The 18,148-nt window shown below is 41.1% G+C and overlaps 1 protein-coding gene across 5 annotated transcripts in view; it reads right to left on the bottom strand.

The window, feature by feature from the left end:
- COBLL1 (cordon-bleu WH2 repeat protein like 1) overlaps positions 1-17,741 on the bottom strand; it is a 91,912-nt gene extending 74,171 nt beyond the window's left edge. For 2 of the 5 annotated variants that reach the window (XM_074873337.1, XM_074873338.1), the window contains exon 1: positions 16,602-17,043. In XM_074873337.1, coding sequence (XP_074729438.1) covers positions 16,602-16,645 — 44 coding nt within the window. In that variant the 5' untranslated portion in view covers positions 16,646-17,043. Of the gene's footprint in view, positions 1-10,881; positions 10,989-16,601; positions 17,044-17,113; positions 17,247-17,549 lie in introns of those variants that run through there. The other 3 variants (XM_074873339.1, XM_074873340.1, XM_074873341.1) reach the window with 3 other exon arrangements.
- Positions 17,742-18,148: the final 407 nt, after the last annotated feature.

Here is an 18,148-nt window from a genome sequence, read left to right as displayed (position 1 = left end):
AGAAACTGAAACAAGCTGGCTGTTTGCCAAGACAGAGCAGACCCTTTTGTACATTCTGGAAAAGACACATACAAGCTTAGTTGCCAAAGGATCCAGTTACAGGCCTTGGTATCCCATCCTGTTTTATCATGTAGCTCTTTCTGAAAAATCTGAGTATTTCATAGCCAAATTCCAATCTGAAACTCCCACTTACGGAAGCTCAAGGGATGTAAATCACCTCCTTCCTTTCTTGGCATCCTCTGCCTTCGAACATGACGCTGTTATGTTCAAATCAGACCAAATTACCAAGCCTAAACATTTAAAGTGACATTAAGCAGACAACATTGCAATCAACCCTTTCATTTTTTTTGATATGCCACTTTTCTCTCTCATGAGCCATCTTTATTTCCAACAGAATTATAATAATATAATATAAAAAAAACAAAAAAAGAGGATCTCAGAACTATCACTGGTATTTCACCGGATTTGCTGCATGTGATTAAGCTTAAAAGCAAGCTGAGTGATGTCTTATACTCACTACTATTCATTATTGTATTAATTGCAGCAAGAATCCTTACACGAGCAAACCAATTTTAAATAGAAGTCAGGGTGTAACAGCTGGAATTATAAAATGCTATGGTACAATGCAAATCTTCTACCTAAAAGTCAATTAGCCAAAACAGATCAGATAAATAAAAACTGGCTCAGGCCAGGTTAGAGTACCTTCCAGCAAATACACTTGAACTTTTTCAGATGACAAAGCCAACATTTAACCATAGGAATCAGTGGTATCCCTGACACTTGTAGTTTAAAGCCTTCCATGAAGCACCAGAGGCACTCTGAAAAACATGCTCCTCATGGGGTTTTTTAATCTTTTTATTTTTTTTTATTACTGAGGATCTTTGCAAGTCAAAACAGAAGCTTGATTAGTTAAAGAATTCGTCAGAATTTATCAGCTCCTTGTACTTAATTTCTTCTTAATTCCCAGGATATCAGTTATTCTTCTGTTAATTGTAAAGTCAAAGAGGACCTCATGGAAGCAATAAGCAGCAGGAACTAAATAAACAGAAGACCGGATCTTTAATGCAAATGTGTTTCCTGAAGGAAAGAAGCAAATCAGTGCAGATAATGTAGTACAGAAGCAGGAAAAAAGTTTTAAAAAAAATTAAAATCACATGTTCTAAAACAATCTGTTCAAAAGATTTCTCACTGGAACATAAGTAGCTCTTCAAAACCAGTGCCCTGCTGAGGAATTTACATACTTGCCAAGGTTTAAGTTACTAATCAAAAGCAACAGCTATTTGCTTTGGGGATGAAAAGTTGTGATACTTGCTCAAAAATTTAAAAACCAAACAAATCATAATCATTTTAAGATACAATACAACCTGCACAGCGAGAACTGTCTGTGTGAGTGCATAACTGAGACAAGAACTCCAGAATACATCCCCCTTCATTAGAAGTTTTAAGAAAAATAATACTGACAATATAATTAAGACGCCTTCAGAGTAGTGGACCAGTTCAAATAATGCTTAATACTTTTCAAATCCACCACTTGCAAGGTCACATCAGGGTAATTCCATGGCATGCCTCCTGATAACCACGCTTCTGGCCTGTTAAAGAACATCGTGAGTTTATATGAACGGCTAGAATTTGAAATTTATCTTTAATGACCATAGGGCATGACTACTTAAAACTTATATGCGTTTTCCAAAATCACTGGTCTACCCTAAATCAATACCTACCCTTATCCAATGAACTGCTGCTACAGACACTAAGATGTCTGATAACTGACAAACATTTTCAATTAAATTAGTTTCTGGCCCCAGAAAAGATTCACACTCCAAAGAAATTACATATCTCTACATGTAATATGGTATCCCCCCAAGTACATCCAAATACATATAAATATATATACAATACATAAATATATATATATAAATAACAGCACTATTTAGCCCTTTAAAGAAGTTGCTATTTCAAACGTGCTACTGTCTGAACGACAAGGCTGAAATGTCTTTTGGAACATTACATTATAGACCCATTTTTCCTTAGGTATTATGACGACTTGTTAAATAAGCCTAAACAGTTCCTGCAACATCCTTCTCTCACTGAATTTCAGGGAAATGTAGATAAGTGATGGTCAATAACAGAAAAGTCATTCTGAGTATCAAACTTCATGAAAACTATAAATTTGAAAGATGAATTTATAATTCAGTATAAAGTATAATCAATATTGAAACAATATTGTTTATGCTGTAGCGCCTTTAAGAGTGAAGATTCTTTCAAGAGTGAAGCCTATCTGCTTTCCCTTACAGTTCTGCATAACTGACTCACTACTGCCTTCTCACTTTCTTATCAGACTCTTTGTTCCTCTACCATGTAGGCATCAGCAGCATGGACTGGTTTCAAATCTGATTCATGGTCAGGAGTCTTACTGCAGGGAGGGAGGCAAACTCTGCACTTGAGTACAAATACTGAAAGGCTGACAACTTTCTACTAACCAGTGTAAACTGCTAGGCTAAAATGATTCTACCAAAATAGTTCTGGTTTTGAGGACTTATCCCAAAAAATTTTCTGTAACACACACACACGTTATAGGAACGTCAGTTTAACCTTTATCCATATACTTGTTCCAGATTCAGCTACTTCTGCCTAAAAGAAACTTACATATATTTCTTAAACAACAATCTAGGCTATCCTACAGTGTACTACAAATCTACCACAGGAGTTCAACTAGATGATCTTCAAAGGTCCCTTTCCAACCCGAACAATTCTATAATTCTATGATTTCCCTGAAAAGAAAAATAAACTGGTGGAAACCAAAAGCAGAAAAGTAATTTGACATACTTCCTTCCTCAAGAGAGCAAGTGTACTTGGATATAGCGCTTAGAAACATAAGAACTATTAATTTTAAAAACAAAATTAAAGGTACCACCTTTCTAGTTGTCATTGAGGAACAGCAGGACAGTACACTGAGTGGAATAGGAGCAGAGAAGTGCTTTAAAAGACCTTATGAGAACAAAGAAAAAATGGTTTAACCTATCAAACAAAAATTTAAAGGGACTATAAGTAAACTCTTTAAAAAAAAAAAACAGTTAGGAGAAGGAAAGGTCAAACACTGGCAAGAGGAGAAAGCCAGCTGGCCATTTTCAGATGACATGACTAAATGGACACAACTTGAACAAGCAGGGTTTAACAGGCACTGGGCAAACAATCTACATCCCCCTCAGTAAATCACCTTTGGCTTGAATATAAAGTGGTTTTCTATTTGTACAATCTAAGGAATCATAAAGAGATAAAAATAACCACATTCTGTTTGTCCTATTGAATAGGGAATTAAAATAACTGGCAACATTTTGTTTTAAGTCATGAACTAGAGGTGGATTCACCAGGTCACAATTGGAAAAGAGAACTGCCAGTCCTTGATAAGCATGGCAATTACCATTCTTTTATATACAGAACTACTCTAAGGGAGTACAGCTTCCTTACACAGCAATAATAGCATATCCTTTGATTTATACAGTAGTTCTCCAGCAGTACAACCAACATCCTGTTTTCATCTTAAAAGTACAGCTGGGCAGTTTGTCTATGGGCTTTATTTATCAGAGTTCCTATAACTGAGTGCCTTCCCATTATGAGAAACAGCACCCTCCAGTTTAGCATTTTATCTTCCTGGCTCTTTCCTTCTGAAAATTCTAGTATGGCATCTACCCAGTCTACACAGTATATAGATGTATACCAAGTGCTTTGAAACAACGTGACTTAAGTTTATAAATATTAACTATAAAAAGTAACACACTTTTCCCACACAGCAAGTAATATAAAAACACCCAAGAAAAGTCAAAGAAAAAGGATTTTCCTACCTTATGGCTTTCAGAGGAAAGAACAGAAATACTGCTCAAATGATCTAAGCTATAAGATCTCATAAAGCCCTTAAAATACACACACACAAATTCCTGAGATCTGAAGCTACCTCTGTAAGTTCTCTCTAGATTTAGAAGTTTTCCCTAAATATAACAGATTCTCTGTTATATGCCTAAAAGAATATATGTATAGAAATTTTGGATTAGACACCTCTCAGATTATTATTTAATAATTCTGTATCCTGTATTATCACAACAGTCAGAATCCTGTCAAAAATCCAGTGTTTTCCACATTCCTACCCATGAAAGTAACCAGACAAACAGCATTTTGAATGATTTACATGCTCATACTCTGTAACCATGCAGTAACTCATGAACATGCCATTCACATGTTGTCACGCTTTAGAAATAGAAAGACTGAGAGTGCTTAACTGTTAACCACTGTACTTGTTCAAAACACTTTTAGAAGAAATTGTTGCTTGTTGAATACATTAAATCACTAAAAACTTATAAAATGAGGAATGTTTTGCTAGTTGTATCTACAAGACATCCACATTTTTTACTGCTTTATCTTCAAGCAAGTGGTAAGCAGCATGTCAGTGGAAACAAAAAGGCAATTACTAATATCAATATAGAGCAAACTTCTTCATCAGAAACTAATGACCCTGATTCAAGAACTCTAGAAAACCTTGAATTTGTCTACGCTGGCCAAAAAAAGTGCTGGGGTGGGGTGGGGATGAAGGACAGGCAAAATTACTACCAACGCAGCTACAACAATAGAAGTTTCACTGACAAGGTGTGTAGATCAGAACATCACCTAGACCAGAGCTTCTACTCATGTCCTTAGTGGTAAGAGCTAGGTCAGGGACAAGCCACAGATAGTTCATTTACTAAAACCTCTCCAAAATTTGTCCCGATTTCCCCAAACTTAGCTGCAGTACATCAGGGCTTCACAGAATGTTGTTATGAAACTAAAGATAACATGGTGAAAAATGGAGCAGTCAATCTGGAAAAAAGTTCATGGGCAGCTGTCTACACAGATGATAGAAGCAGAACAAGACACAAACTAGAGAGCGCTAAAATTCAGCTGCAAACTGTGAAATTGAAAAGTTCACCCTCACTCTACCGAGTAAAACTCTCACTGCCAGTAACCAAAACCCCATCAATCTCTCTAAGTGCCACATTTTCTCTCTCCCAGTAAGCAAGGGTTGGGTTTCAAACACTGCCCAAAGGAGGAAATTCATGGAAAGAACTCCGGCTTCATGTTGGAGAAGAGATTCAAGTTGTGGCTAATGGCCATCCGGCTGTCCTTCTGACACACACAAAACAACAATGACCAGAATTTTCTGAATTTTTATTACATGGATATAGAGTCTGCTAGTGCATAGTGCTCCTAGCTTAAAGCAGAAAGGCTGTCTTTTGGATCCAGAAATTCAAAGCTGACACTTCAAAAACATCCCCCAACTAAAAGAATATCCTAAGATGAATAGAGGCAAGGGAAGGGGGCCTAAATCAACAAAAACCTTGCCTAACCTTAAACAGAGAAAAAGGAATTACCTCAGATTTTTGTGATTACAAACAGCTTATCACCAACAACTAACAGAAGGACATAAAGAAGCTGCAAACTTACTCAACAGCAGCAGCAAACCTGCTCAGTTCAGAATGAGACACTTAAACTTCCTTCCACCTAGACTGTCCATGAGGGAGGGAGATAGGTATGCAACCTCTGTTAATTATTCGACTAGTATCACAAAACCAAACCAAAAAAAAAAAAAAACAACAAATCGTGGGAGGGGTAGGGGGGAGAAAAGTAAATCCATATCCAGATCTCTGAATGAATCGGTCTTTCTCATAAAGAGTCACCAAACCACTTCTTTCTCATTGCCACTTAAATATTTAACTGAAAATATCTGCTAACCAAAGCCCCAGATAAACACAATAGTATATATATAATACTGGTCCAACTACATCAGTTTGAGGATGTGATTCACATTTTCTGATGGATCTCATTTTACTGTCAGAAGCCAAAAGTTTTTTAATGGGTTGAGCTTAATAGCTGAATTTTTATAATTTCCACAAATACTATGCCATGTTTAGCTATCCCTTCCTATCTTTTATAAAGTATCACATGCTCTTTTACAAACAGACTGGAGATCGTTCTATCACATTGAGCATTTATTCACATGATAGCACAAACGGACTCAAGGAAACACTTATTCTGTGTATGACACAGATCTAAAACGTGATGTGACAGGATGTGGGAAAGGCCAATAACTGCAGATAGAGTTTTCCAGATCTCATTTTTTATTCTATTTTTAAATGAAAGTTAAAACCTCATAAAATGATTATGCCTAATCTGAGAGCTTTTGTTTACATGTACCAAAAGAACTCTACATACTCAACCATCTTTCCTTTCTGAAAATATGTTGTTGTCAAATGAACTGCACACTTCTCAATCAGGGTAGGATTTTTCAAGAGTATTTCTATTTTAGATTGCTAAAGTTTCTCCAAGCGGCTCTGACAAACATTTGTTTACAAAATAAACAATTCACTGGGCATTTAATTTCCTACTACATGAATAGGAAGAGGCAGCACGAGCTTGTCAGAATGTAGACAGATTTCATTCAGGAAATATGAAGGAAAATCCAGTTGTTGTTTAGTGGAGAGACTATGCGGGACATTTGCCTCTTCTGCAGAGGGACAGAGCTTTGACTGACACCATATAGATCTTTCCACAAGACCACTCAGTCAGAGTACCAAGTATTTTTAAAATCTCCATCTACAGTCAACGCATATAAAATACTGCTTGCCATTGTCTAGGATAAAATTCCAGCATTTGCGTTATGTGTCATTATTTCCAAACATTCTCAATTCTACCATAAAAACTCATTCTGCATTAAGTGCTGGCGAGCAGTCTTTAAAAAAAAAAAATATTAAAGAAATCCTGTAAACTGGTTAACTGGCAGGCTTTACATATTGAAGTCAGAGAATCCAGGAAATTTTTTTGGTAAGTAAACGTAGGGGGAAAGAAAAAAAAAAAAAAAAAAAGACAGAAGCCTATAAGCAGTCTCTTAAACAACACCATCAGAAAGAAGAAATAAGAACTGATTGATTTGTTTGAATATTTCTAAAACTATCATAGCTCCTTTTTATAAAATCATTTTATATTTTTAAGGTTTCATTTAACATTTACAATTCATTGCATTTCCCTCCTTCTCCTTTATTCATCTGAGATTTACGGATAAAGAGGCATTACAGCAGTATATTTTGGGAGGAAGACTGGAAAGTTTGTAAGAATATTTGGGCAGCGGAAATATGAGAATAGTCAAAGAAAGATGCTTAGAAATAAGACAAAGATTCCAACAGTTCAGACAGTGATGTCAGATGCTTATTACTTTTCCAAATAAGCTGCTTCAGATTCTCTCCTATCCCCCTCACTACTGACAGTCAACTCTGAAGAAGTGCTTATAAAATGCTTTGGTTCTCCATACCTTCTAGATTTTCACCTTGCTTTTCTATAAAAATGAGCAAGCATTGCCTGGCATGTTGAGACTGTCTCAACAATATGTACGGGGGAGAGGGGAATATGTGCCCCACACTGCAGAAAAACAATCAAAACAAAACCCAAAAGTTACCTAGATTTCAAAATCCTCTAATCCCTGTACATATCACTTAGAAAAACAGGCCCCTCTCCCCACCCCCCAAAAACTCCAACCAACCAACAACAAACAAAAGAGAAGCATTCAGAAACTGAAGTAATAAAGACACATTCTGAACCAGTTACATCAGTTAATGTCTACAACATATGTCCTGATAACTTGTCATGTAGACATCAACTAAATATATCTAATTTTGAGGAAGGACAGCATAAGAAAATTAAGCATTAAGAAAAGTACTGCTACTGGCCCAACAAAGTAATAAGTAAACTCTGATTTAGGAATTATTTTTTTCTCCTTTCAACTATTTCATTTCTCTAGCTATCACTGTTGCCTTAAGATGTCAGCTCCAAGTCCTGCAATGTCTAATGCATTACTCAACCGCAGATAAGCGAGCGGATGAGAACAGCAACTGCAAACACAGCCAATGACCGCCCTTTAAAGTGCCATATGAAAGGGCCTGGGAAGCCCTTCTTCCATTATGCCCATGGGAATACAAGGGAATAAGATGCATTAACCTAGGTAAAATATGATACACAATATTTTAACACAAAGCCACATTTAATAAAAAGAAGAATCTATAGTTTCACAGTGAAATCACGGGAAGAGAAATCAGATACAGGCAGAAAGGGACACAGGGAAAAAAAAATAGATGGAAGGATCAAGCTGAAGGGCCAGGTTCTTTTTAAATCACAATTTAAAAGAATGCAGAAAAACAGAATCCAGAAAGCTAAAACTCTTTCATACTCTTCTTCTGCTTTAACGACAGGGTCATACACTGCAAAACAGTTTAAGGTAATAGGAGGAAGGAATCTCCTCCTCACACAGAGGAAGAAAAAAACGGAAATCCCCCAAAACCCAAGTGTTGACTTCAAGAGCATCTGCCACCAATAAAAGCAGATGGGGAAAGTCCACTTTACCTTCCAAATGTTAAAATCACAACAGTTAAGGTGTCTTAGGAATTGTTACAATTCTTCAAAGTTCCTAAGCATGATTTATGAGAAAGGCTTGTAGAAATAAAGCAGTAGCACATTGAAGTTTAAGATTCAGCAAAACAGGACTTTCTCCAAGTAGTGAGTACTTTAAAAACCAAATGAGGTAAAAATAGCTCAAGGAGGGTGCCAAGGATGGAATTAGTGAGGCTGCTTTGTAGTGTGGGTGGAAGGAGAGGATCAAAATTGCAGGCAAGGGGAAGTGAGAGACCATGAATCAGAGACCAGCAGAGGATACAGAGGAGTTTATGTCTGGAGACTGCATAGAGTAAATGGAGAAAGCAGTAACTCTTAAGAAATGGAAGTCTGGGAACCTAGGGACAACTTTCAACATAGTGGTACCTGATTTTTGAGGAATTGAAGTTTCTGAACTTAAAAAAGAAAAAAATTGTCAAAGCCCAGATTTCTGTCACGGCTTGAATTTCTGATTTTACATCAGAAATTCCACTTCTGGAATTTCCACATACTACACAATTGTCATCAACTAACTAACGCCTTACTTGTCTTGCAAACTAAAGAACTAAAACCAACATACATCCATGCAAATAGTTTCTATGCTCTCAAAGCCATAATGGTTTCATATTTAATTCTGCACAACATGCATTTTTAATGAAAAAAAAAAACAAAAGGTTTAAGTCCACAGCTACTTGTGAAGACATACTTAATTTTTCCCTGAAGGGGGTTACAACCTAGCATGACGAGTTGTAAACATTTGCTTTCTCAACTTTGTTACTGACAGACATTTTGGCTCCTCTGTGTTTTTTTCCTGGATCCAGAGACAAAACACTGTTCCTCCCAAGTAAAAAATGCTTTCAACATCCCTGTCACAAGAACAGTTAAACAATAGATACCTCAGTAGATTATCTTCTACCTCCAGTATTATATCCAGTTGTTTCGCTGGTCTAGTTTGACAGTACAGAAGGACTGTACTAGGTTTTACAAAAGTCAAAAGCAATACAATGATACTTAAACACATGGCAAAATAGTAAATGACAAAAACCAAACTTGATGCACTGCATTCTTCCCTATTGCTCTTCTAATTACCTTGATACCTACCCATAAAAAGTATCTGGGCATTAGTAACACAAAGTTTCCACTGTTACCCTACTGATGGTCCCATATCCTTGAACATTCCTATTTACCTCATTTTATTCAGCAAAGCACCCAGGACATCAAACTAAAAACAAACAAACAAACAAACCCTGAAGTCAAATTGGATGCAACATACAGTAAAAAACCAATTCATTTTGCGAATAGAAAAAGCACTCCCTCCGGGCAACTTTGTCAAGAATACATTCGTATTATAGGGACAACTGAAAGATACTTATGCCTTTCCTATAGCAAAACATCTAAAAGTTACCTGCTAAAAATGTATGTACAGAGCCTTAGTCTTTGGAAGAAAATGCATCTGAAGGTCTGACATGAAAGCCAGGTACAATACCAAAAGGAAAAATTAATTCCCAACAGGAAACCAAGGCCCATGAAAAGAACAAGGTTTTCAAAATAATAAATCGATATTCAGGAATATTAAATTGAAAGAGATTTGATTTTAAAGAAAAATACCCATGTTTCTAATGCTGTTATTTTAAGAGAGTAGTGGAGTTTTTTTAATTAAGACAGTATCACTTTGTATGAGAAATGCAGGGCAAAGAACAAAAACTGTACCATTGTTGGCATTTGAGAAAAACTCAAGCTCACAGCATTTCTTGTTTATCATAGAGAAATTGTTTGCACTGTTTGGGGAGAAGCGGAAGTTTGTTTATTTGTCTGTTTTTAAATAAGATTGATCTATGTTTTCCAAACCAAGTAGCTACATTTCCAGAACAGAAATAAAATTCAAAGAAATGTGCAGAAAGCATTTTTAAAATGCAGCTAAGAAAGTACAGCTTGGAAGCTATTTCTTCAATGGAAACCTCTGTAGAACTAAAGCTTCCAACAAAACCAGTGCTTTCTCACAAAAGAAAGCTTATGCCTAGCTAAAAATAGTCATGTGCTCTATTTTCTTTAACTGAAAATAGTAATCCTGACAACCCTAGTCTTGCAGCACAGTTGACGTATATGCAAACTCCCCAGGGAGGCATTTCATAGATAGATTAGGGACCCATCCTTAGAAACACCAAAAGATACACGTAAGCGTACATGCCCCTTCTGAACTGGATAGCCTTCTAGCAAATAAAAAGCAAATCCATGAACTCTCAATTCTATAAAGATTCCCATGGTATTCTGATGCATAAAAAAAATGTTTCTTAAACTATGAAAAAAACGCACTTTTATCCACTAATCCATCACTATGCAGATATTAAGTCAGAACGCATCTACTGGAACCCCAGTTAGTAAATGCGTAAGTTTACTTTCATACAAAGAGTTGCATTTTTAATCGTGGGACCTTACCTTAAGAGAGAATACAGGTAAAACCTCAAGTTTTCAATTGCTTGTTACAGCTCAAAACAGCAGCGGTGGTTTTCCCCCTTGAATTCTCCATTGTCGAATGCTGCACAGTCCGAGCTTTCTCTTCATTGTGTTAACACTGGGCATTGCCACAGAACTCTACAGGAACCTAGGAGCCAACATTTTGGCTTCCTGTCATCCTCTAATGCCCTGACGTCAACTCTCTGAGTTTTAGGGTAGTACATAGGGACAGCAAATACAGTAAAGAGCAACTCTTCCTCAAACAGCAGGTAGCTATGTGAACTTAAGTCAGAGTAGCAGGTCAGCTGTTGGGGAAGCAAGTGAGAGCCAGGTGAAAAGAAAGCACACAATCAGATCTGTTTTAACTTGCAAGCAGCCATAAAAGACACCTGGCATTCCATTAGCAGAGCAAGTCATCATGTTGACTTGTTAATTTCTAGAAAAAAAAATAATTTAGTTGAGCAGGCTAACATTGTTACAACTCCAATGTCTGGCTGGATAATTTGGCATCTGCTGCTCCCCAGCACATATGAAACTACAACAGTGGCAGCTAGAAATAACAGCAGTCAAGCTAGAAAAACTTGCATGCTTGAAAACTTTCTTCCAATCTACAGTCAAGAAAGTCAGAAGCAGTACTGGACTTCATGAAAGGAGACCTATTTAGATGTTGCCAGATTACAGAAGAAACTGTTTGTGACTTTTAAATATTCCTGGTGAGTTAATTTATCTGTCAGATGACAGGAATCCCGTAAAGATCTTCAGTTTCCTCTGGAATCTAAGCTTTTGGTCGCCTACAGTGGGATCTTTCCTTCTTCCACCCAACATAGATGCATCTACTCAACATAAACCTGAAGGTCATTTTTTACATAAACACTGTAATCTCCCTTAAAGTTCACCCAAAAAATCCACTAACAATAGCAAGAAAAGAACCTATCCTAAAATAACACTGAAACCCACCTTCCTGTCTCAAGCACTTTTTCCCCTCACATGCTTTTGATACCTAACTAGCTCTCGCTTTTCCGTTTCACAGGACACCACCACACTTGGACAAAGCTCTGAAGTAACTCTGCTGATTTCTCTATTTGTGTATTACCCTCCCACACATTTTTTCACTCTAGTATCCACATTCCTCAACCCCCTAATGTTTCCTTGATCTCATTCCCACAGCAACATACTCCAACAGTGAACATTACCACTGACTCCTCCATAAGCACCCAGCTATGACTTCAGACTTGACAAACATTCAGTTCATGGCACCACTGTGTCATACAACTATTTTCACACTGCCTTGGTTAAGGTAGATACATTAAAAAGAAAACATAATCACCTCAAGAACTATTAGGTGTATATTCAGAACACAGTTGGCAAATTACCCCCTGGAATGATTAGCATTCAAGTGGCTCATGAAGGGCATCCACCCACAAAGTAGCTAACTCGTCATTTCAAATATCCAACGAACTCTATGATCACAAATTCTCAAAGTTCTTTCCATTTCATTATTGCTCAATTAGTTGATCTTCATCAGGGTCATGGGGGTGAGAAAAAAAAATGAGCTAACTATTTATCTTGAAGTTCTTGGTCTAAGAGATAAAGCACATCTAATATTGGACTACTTGTTAGACTCGTGACAGCCTAACTTCTGATCCTAGACAGTGCTACCATTTAGTAGCATAAGTACAAACAGTCTTGCATTTATTCATAAAAATGTGTATACAATGAAGTAGTATACAGAGCAATAGCAACAGCTAATCCATTGCAAGATAAAAACGTAGTTTCAGCCCTGACCTAAATTTCACCAAACTGAGCAAACTCAGACACACCTCCCCCACCTGCTGCTGTGGCTTGGCAATAGAATGCTTGTTTTGAAGCTATTGCTACACTTTCTGTCCCATCCCACATGTCACAACAGGGAGAACTTTCATTTATACTTGAACAAACGTGTGGCTATGTTGTGAACTGACTCAACTGACAACTTGAAAGAGAGGAAGAGAGCTCAAAACAGCATTCTAAGCTTAATGCCAGACACTTTTCAACACTGAGCCACAGCTGATGTCTCCAGAGATCCATAATCTGATTGAAATGATTTGATAACAACTCAACGGTTACACACACAAGAGAAAAGCTAAATTTCGTGTTCTTTCTGAAAACATCTCTCACTTCCTGAGACAGACCTAACCATGGGAAAAAGACTTTTCTCCTGTTCTTCTTATTAAACTTTTCAAATATATTCACTAGGCCAAGCAAGGGAACAGGAGCATGAAGACACATGTGAGGAGTGTTCCTGGCAGTAAGTTAACCAAAACTCAGTTTGGCTCTTCCCCTCCTCTGAGATACAACCATCTCTATTTTCAGCCCCTGGAGAGCAGCTGTATCTCCTAAGCATGTTTTCATTAGACACACAAAAAGAAAATGACAAAACAAAGGGGGTTTGCTTAGGTAAAGCAGGTCAGAACTATTATTTTGAAAGTAAGAATATAGCTTTAAATATGATTTAAGGGAACAAATGGAATAATGTAAAATTCTCAGAACCTGATTAGAACTGAATTAAAAGTGGACCTCAATGTGCATTCTAATATTTCATAGGAAATCAATCTTGCATTTACCAAAATCCCATTTGCTCCAATATTTTAACAGCATATTAAACTACAGTACATACAGTTCTTCATGGTAAAAGCCTATGTCACCTAGCGAAATCTACTTGGTAATGTAAAACTTGATTTACTCCAGGGTACTGGATTTGCTATCCAGCAACAGCAGGAAAACTGCATTCAAGAGATGGGATACCAACCACAGCCGCTTTTTTTTTTTTTTTTTAAGTATTAAAACACACATTTTCCTACCATCCTGTAATGCATCCAATACATAAAACCAATTCAGCTCTGTGATAAACAGGAGCAGACTGTGTCAACTGGCCTGGCAGGAACACCCTGTCATGAACACTGCTCAGACTCAAGGCACGATAGACTCAGGGCAAGACAGATGAGCTATAAAATGCCTTAAAAGTAGGTCCAGCCAAGTTTCTTCTGCTACCAGAAGAAACTATGTGTCATGTCCAGCCAGTTACTGGGCACACCTTCTATTCACTGTATTCCAAAAATTTCCAGCCAGTTACTGGGCACACCTTCTATTCATAGTATTAAAAAAAAAAAAAAAATCCAGCATAGGCTGTTTTTTAAAAATCTTTACTGATTTAACTTGATTGTACAACGAGAATAAATTGGCTTATTTTTCCCAAATTCAAGCACACATTTTTATCCACAACTGGTTTTAATAAACAATTCTTCAATAGAAAAGCCTACCCCTGCATGCAAAAAAGATGTCTTCCCGGATATAATTACAGAATCCTTTCCTGAAGCTTATCCCCATAGAACTGATAACAAAATTCTATATTGAAGAGTCACTGATGATTAAATTATAGAGAAGTTCCAAGGCTAAATAGGCTTGAAAACTCACAAAACACCTTTAACGCCTCTAGCCTTCTTGGCAGTTAGTATAAATAGACTTTCTAAGCTGTGAAGAGTTATCAGTAATTACACTGCATAACTTCAAACAGTGATTTAAGAACCCATTTGCTGGTAAACAATTTTCAGCTGCAGATTAACAATGTTCTCCACCTGGCTAGACAAGTTAAGAAGAGATAGAATGCAGTATCACATCATTTGGTAATACATTTAAAGAAAATTGCTATTTCAACTGAAATTCTTCCCAGATTGCACAATTTTTCCTATCGTGTCAGAGAGAGAACTGCAGTACATTTTTGAATAGTAAGCAGTATCTGTGGATCATTTTCAGTAAACTGGGAGTTGCCACTTTTGCTGGTATATCCAGATTTTTTTCCTCAAATCCACTGTTTGAATGAGCAAATGAGACCATCTTCAGGAAGTAATTAAGACTGCCAATAAAGAACTCTTGTTGTAACAAGAAAAGAATGGTAAATTTATTTCCTAAGTACCAAATTACATGGGAACAGCTGATAAAAGGCCTGAAAATATATCCGCAGGGCTAACGCAAATGAGCACTGCTGTTAGCTACATCTTTTTCAAAACTGAGATGTGAATGCTGACAGATGCTTGAAGTCACATTAAGGGAACAGACTACTTTTCCTGACTTAGATAAGACAAGCAGCAGCCAAAATTCAGTATAACCAACTGCTTTATGGCAGGCAACAGGCCTAGAGAAACTGTCAGAATAACCAACATTTTAATTGTGCCTTTTTGCTTGTTTTCATGTTCCTGCCCACAAGTAAAACTGAGGCCCTTCAAGACATACTGTTTTAGTCACTTCCTAACCTGGTTACGTGCTCTATTATCCTATGCTCAATCCTTTCAACTGTGCTTACGCACCCAAAGTCTTAAAAATGCAATAATTATCTATACTGTAATTATACCTTCTACATTGACTAACACCACAAACTTCATTTCTCAATCGCCATATGTAAACGTGGAATTGCCACAAGGCCCTAAGTGAATAAATACCCCTCCTCTACGAGTCTTCCATATTCACTACAGACATGACTTGAAACTGATCTGATTGCTACTGCAAATACTAGAGTAAGTTACCATCAGCTGCAGCTGTTCATCCTGCATTCACTTGGTCAGAAATCCAATTAATCCATTTTTGCATATAATACAGAAGCTTCAAGAAAGTCTTGGTGTTAAAAAAATACGCTCACCATGTGTTTTGTCCCTTCTATTTACAGATAACTCCAGCAGTCTTGCCAGTATTTTGAAACCCTCAAGTTCCTACTGAAGTTACTGACTGAATTAATTGTCTTCAAACACACCTGACTGCTTAACTCAACGGGAAGTCCTCCTGCTCCTGAGCTGTAAGTGGGGAAGTTTTACTTAAATTTAAAAACACATTCTTTAAAGTTACACTTTCTGACAGACTATAAGCAATTTGTCGGAGGAGCCTAACCTGTAAAAGCAAACACACCCACCCTTTCCCTTCTTCCAACAGACGCTGCTTGTTTATTTTTTCTCCCTCTTCCAAGGCGGGCAGTTTCCAAGGCCCCGGGAAGGGCCCAGCTCTCCCACACCGCCACCCCCCCTCCCAGGCAGAGGCCCCCCCGCCGCCCCGCGCACACCTGACGGGAGGGCGGGCCGGTCCCCTCCGCGTTACGGCGATTTCCCCGACGGGCCGAGCCCGACGGGTACCGCACAGGCGGCTCCTGGCCGCCCGGCGGCGACGCCGGCAGCCCACGGCCCGTCCCCGCCGAAATGCCCCCGGGCAGGGGCGAGGGCTGGTGCGGCAGCCCCCAGGGACACGCCGCTGCTCAGCCGGGTACCGCCGACCCGGCGCGCTTGTCCCGCCGCAGAGCCCGCTTCCAGCCAGGGCAGCCAGCCCCGCTGCCGTCGGGGCGCGGGAGGCGGCGCTCGGCCCGCCCGCTCCCGCCGCAGCCGTTTAACGGTCGCGCCGCTCCCGCTGCCTCCGCCTCCCCGCTCCCGGCTCGGCGCGGCCGCCGCAGCTTCCGCCTCGCCCCGGCCGCCGCGGGACGGGGCGCACGCACCCGCCCCCCAACGCTGGGGAGCCGCCTCTCGCCCCCGGTTCCCCCCGAGACGCTGCACCTCACAGCCGGGCGCGCACAGCACCAGCCTCCCCCGCCCCGCACCCGGCCCGGCGTGACCGCGGCTCCCCGCCGGCTGCCCCGCGGACTCCGGGGGGCGCCCGCGCCTCCCACCGGCGGGGCGAGCAGTGCTTACCCCGAGGGCGGTGCGGCGGCCGCCGGCTGAGCGCGGCCGTCCATGCCGGCGGCTGAGGGAGCGGAGGGCGGCTCTCGGTGGCAGGGCGGGCGCAGCCGCGGGGACCCGCCTCGCCTCGTCTCGGCTCCCACCTCACCTGCTCGGGACAGGCGGAGGAAGATGGCCCCGCTCTGGCGCCGCCGAGCCCCCGAGCCCGGGCATTCCCCGCTGTTTACAGCGCGGCCATGGGGCGTCTTCCCGGGGCGGCGGCGGCAGCCACGGACAGGGCTGCGCGGGGCTGCCTGCGCCGGGCCGGCCGCTCGCTGACCACACCTTGCGCGGAGGTGGAAAAAACAAAACAAAACAAACAAACCAAAGAACACAAAAGCAAAACAACCCACTTCGCGGCGAGAAACTTGAAACGCGGAGTGTTCCCCGCTCCGGCACCCGCGGAGAAACAGAGACTCCCTGTTCCCGTCCCAGCTCCTCCCTCCCTCCCTCCCTCCCTCTCGCTGCCGGCCGCCCCCACGCACCCGTCTCCCCCTCCAGTGGCAGCCCGGCCGCTGCGGGGACTCCGCTCGGCCCCGGCCCCGGCCCCGGCCGCGGGCTGTCAGCGGCCAGCGGGGGCAGGGCAGGGCCGCTCCGCTCCTCTCGGCTGGAATTTTCCTCTCCCCGAGCAAAGTGTCCCGGCGGCCGCCTCGGGCTCAGCCCTTCCCCATTCCAGCCACCAGGGCGCGGGGCGAAGCCCCCGCAGGTGGGGAGAGCCGGGCGGGGCGCCCGGGGCGAGGGCGGCGGCCAGGCCCCGCGGTGGGAACCCAGCGCCCCCCGGCCCAGCGCCCTGCCCGGGGCCCGGAGGCCGCTCGCCCTGCGCCCGCCGCCCAGGGCCGGGCGTGTGCGGGGCAGGTTCCGCGCCGCTGCCCCCCGCGGCCCCGCGCCGGCTGCAGCGGGACCCACCCGTGCCGCCGGTACCTGAGTGCCGGTGTTAGGAGCGGTTTCGGGCACGGTCTTCGCTTTGCGCTTTGAGCATGACGGCACTGGAGCCTTTTCTGTGTGACCGGCTGCTCCCTGGCCAGTACCCGGTGAGCAGACCTGGCAGGACCGCGCTACTCGCCCGTGTCAGCACGGAGCACCTCCCCAGCCGCGCCGGGGGGTCGGGACATGATGCTGCACAGTAACATCCAACCCTTTATGCAGGTAATATTTTGGCCAGTGCTTAACAGAAGTTGGAAAACAGCCAACGGACAAAGCGTTTACACCTTTTTTTTTTTTTTCCCCACACGGAAAAAGTAGAACACTGCATTCTAGCATAAATGCCCTTTTTCTGACTAGTTCTGAGATTACATATCTGGGCAAAAATAATTGCCCAGATATTGTTATAATTGACCATGCTATTTTAATATTATTCCTAATATGGACATTGTCTAGCATAATACTGTATATAGTATAATACAGATCCTATAACAACATTTTGCTTCTCCCTGTATGCCCTTCTCATTTGTACTGTGCTTCTTCAATAAACATTTTCTGCTTTCATTTTCTCCTTCCTCAATAGATTAAATAACCCTGAA

Source organism: Strix uralensis, chromosome 6 (genome assembly GCF_047716275.1).
Source record: "Strix uralensis isolate ZFMK-TIS-50842 chromosome 6, bStrUra1, whole genome shotgun sequence".
Classification (NCBI taxonomy): Eukaryota; Metazoa; Chordata; class Aves; order Strigiformes; family Strigidae; genus Strix; species Strix uralensis.
The sequence above is the reverse complement of the archived record's forward strand: the minus strand, read 5'-3'. Positions and strand labels throughout refer to the sequence as shown.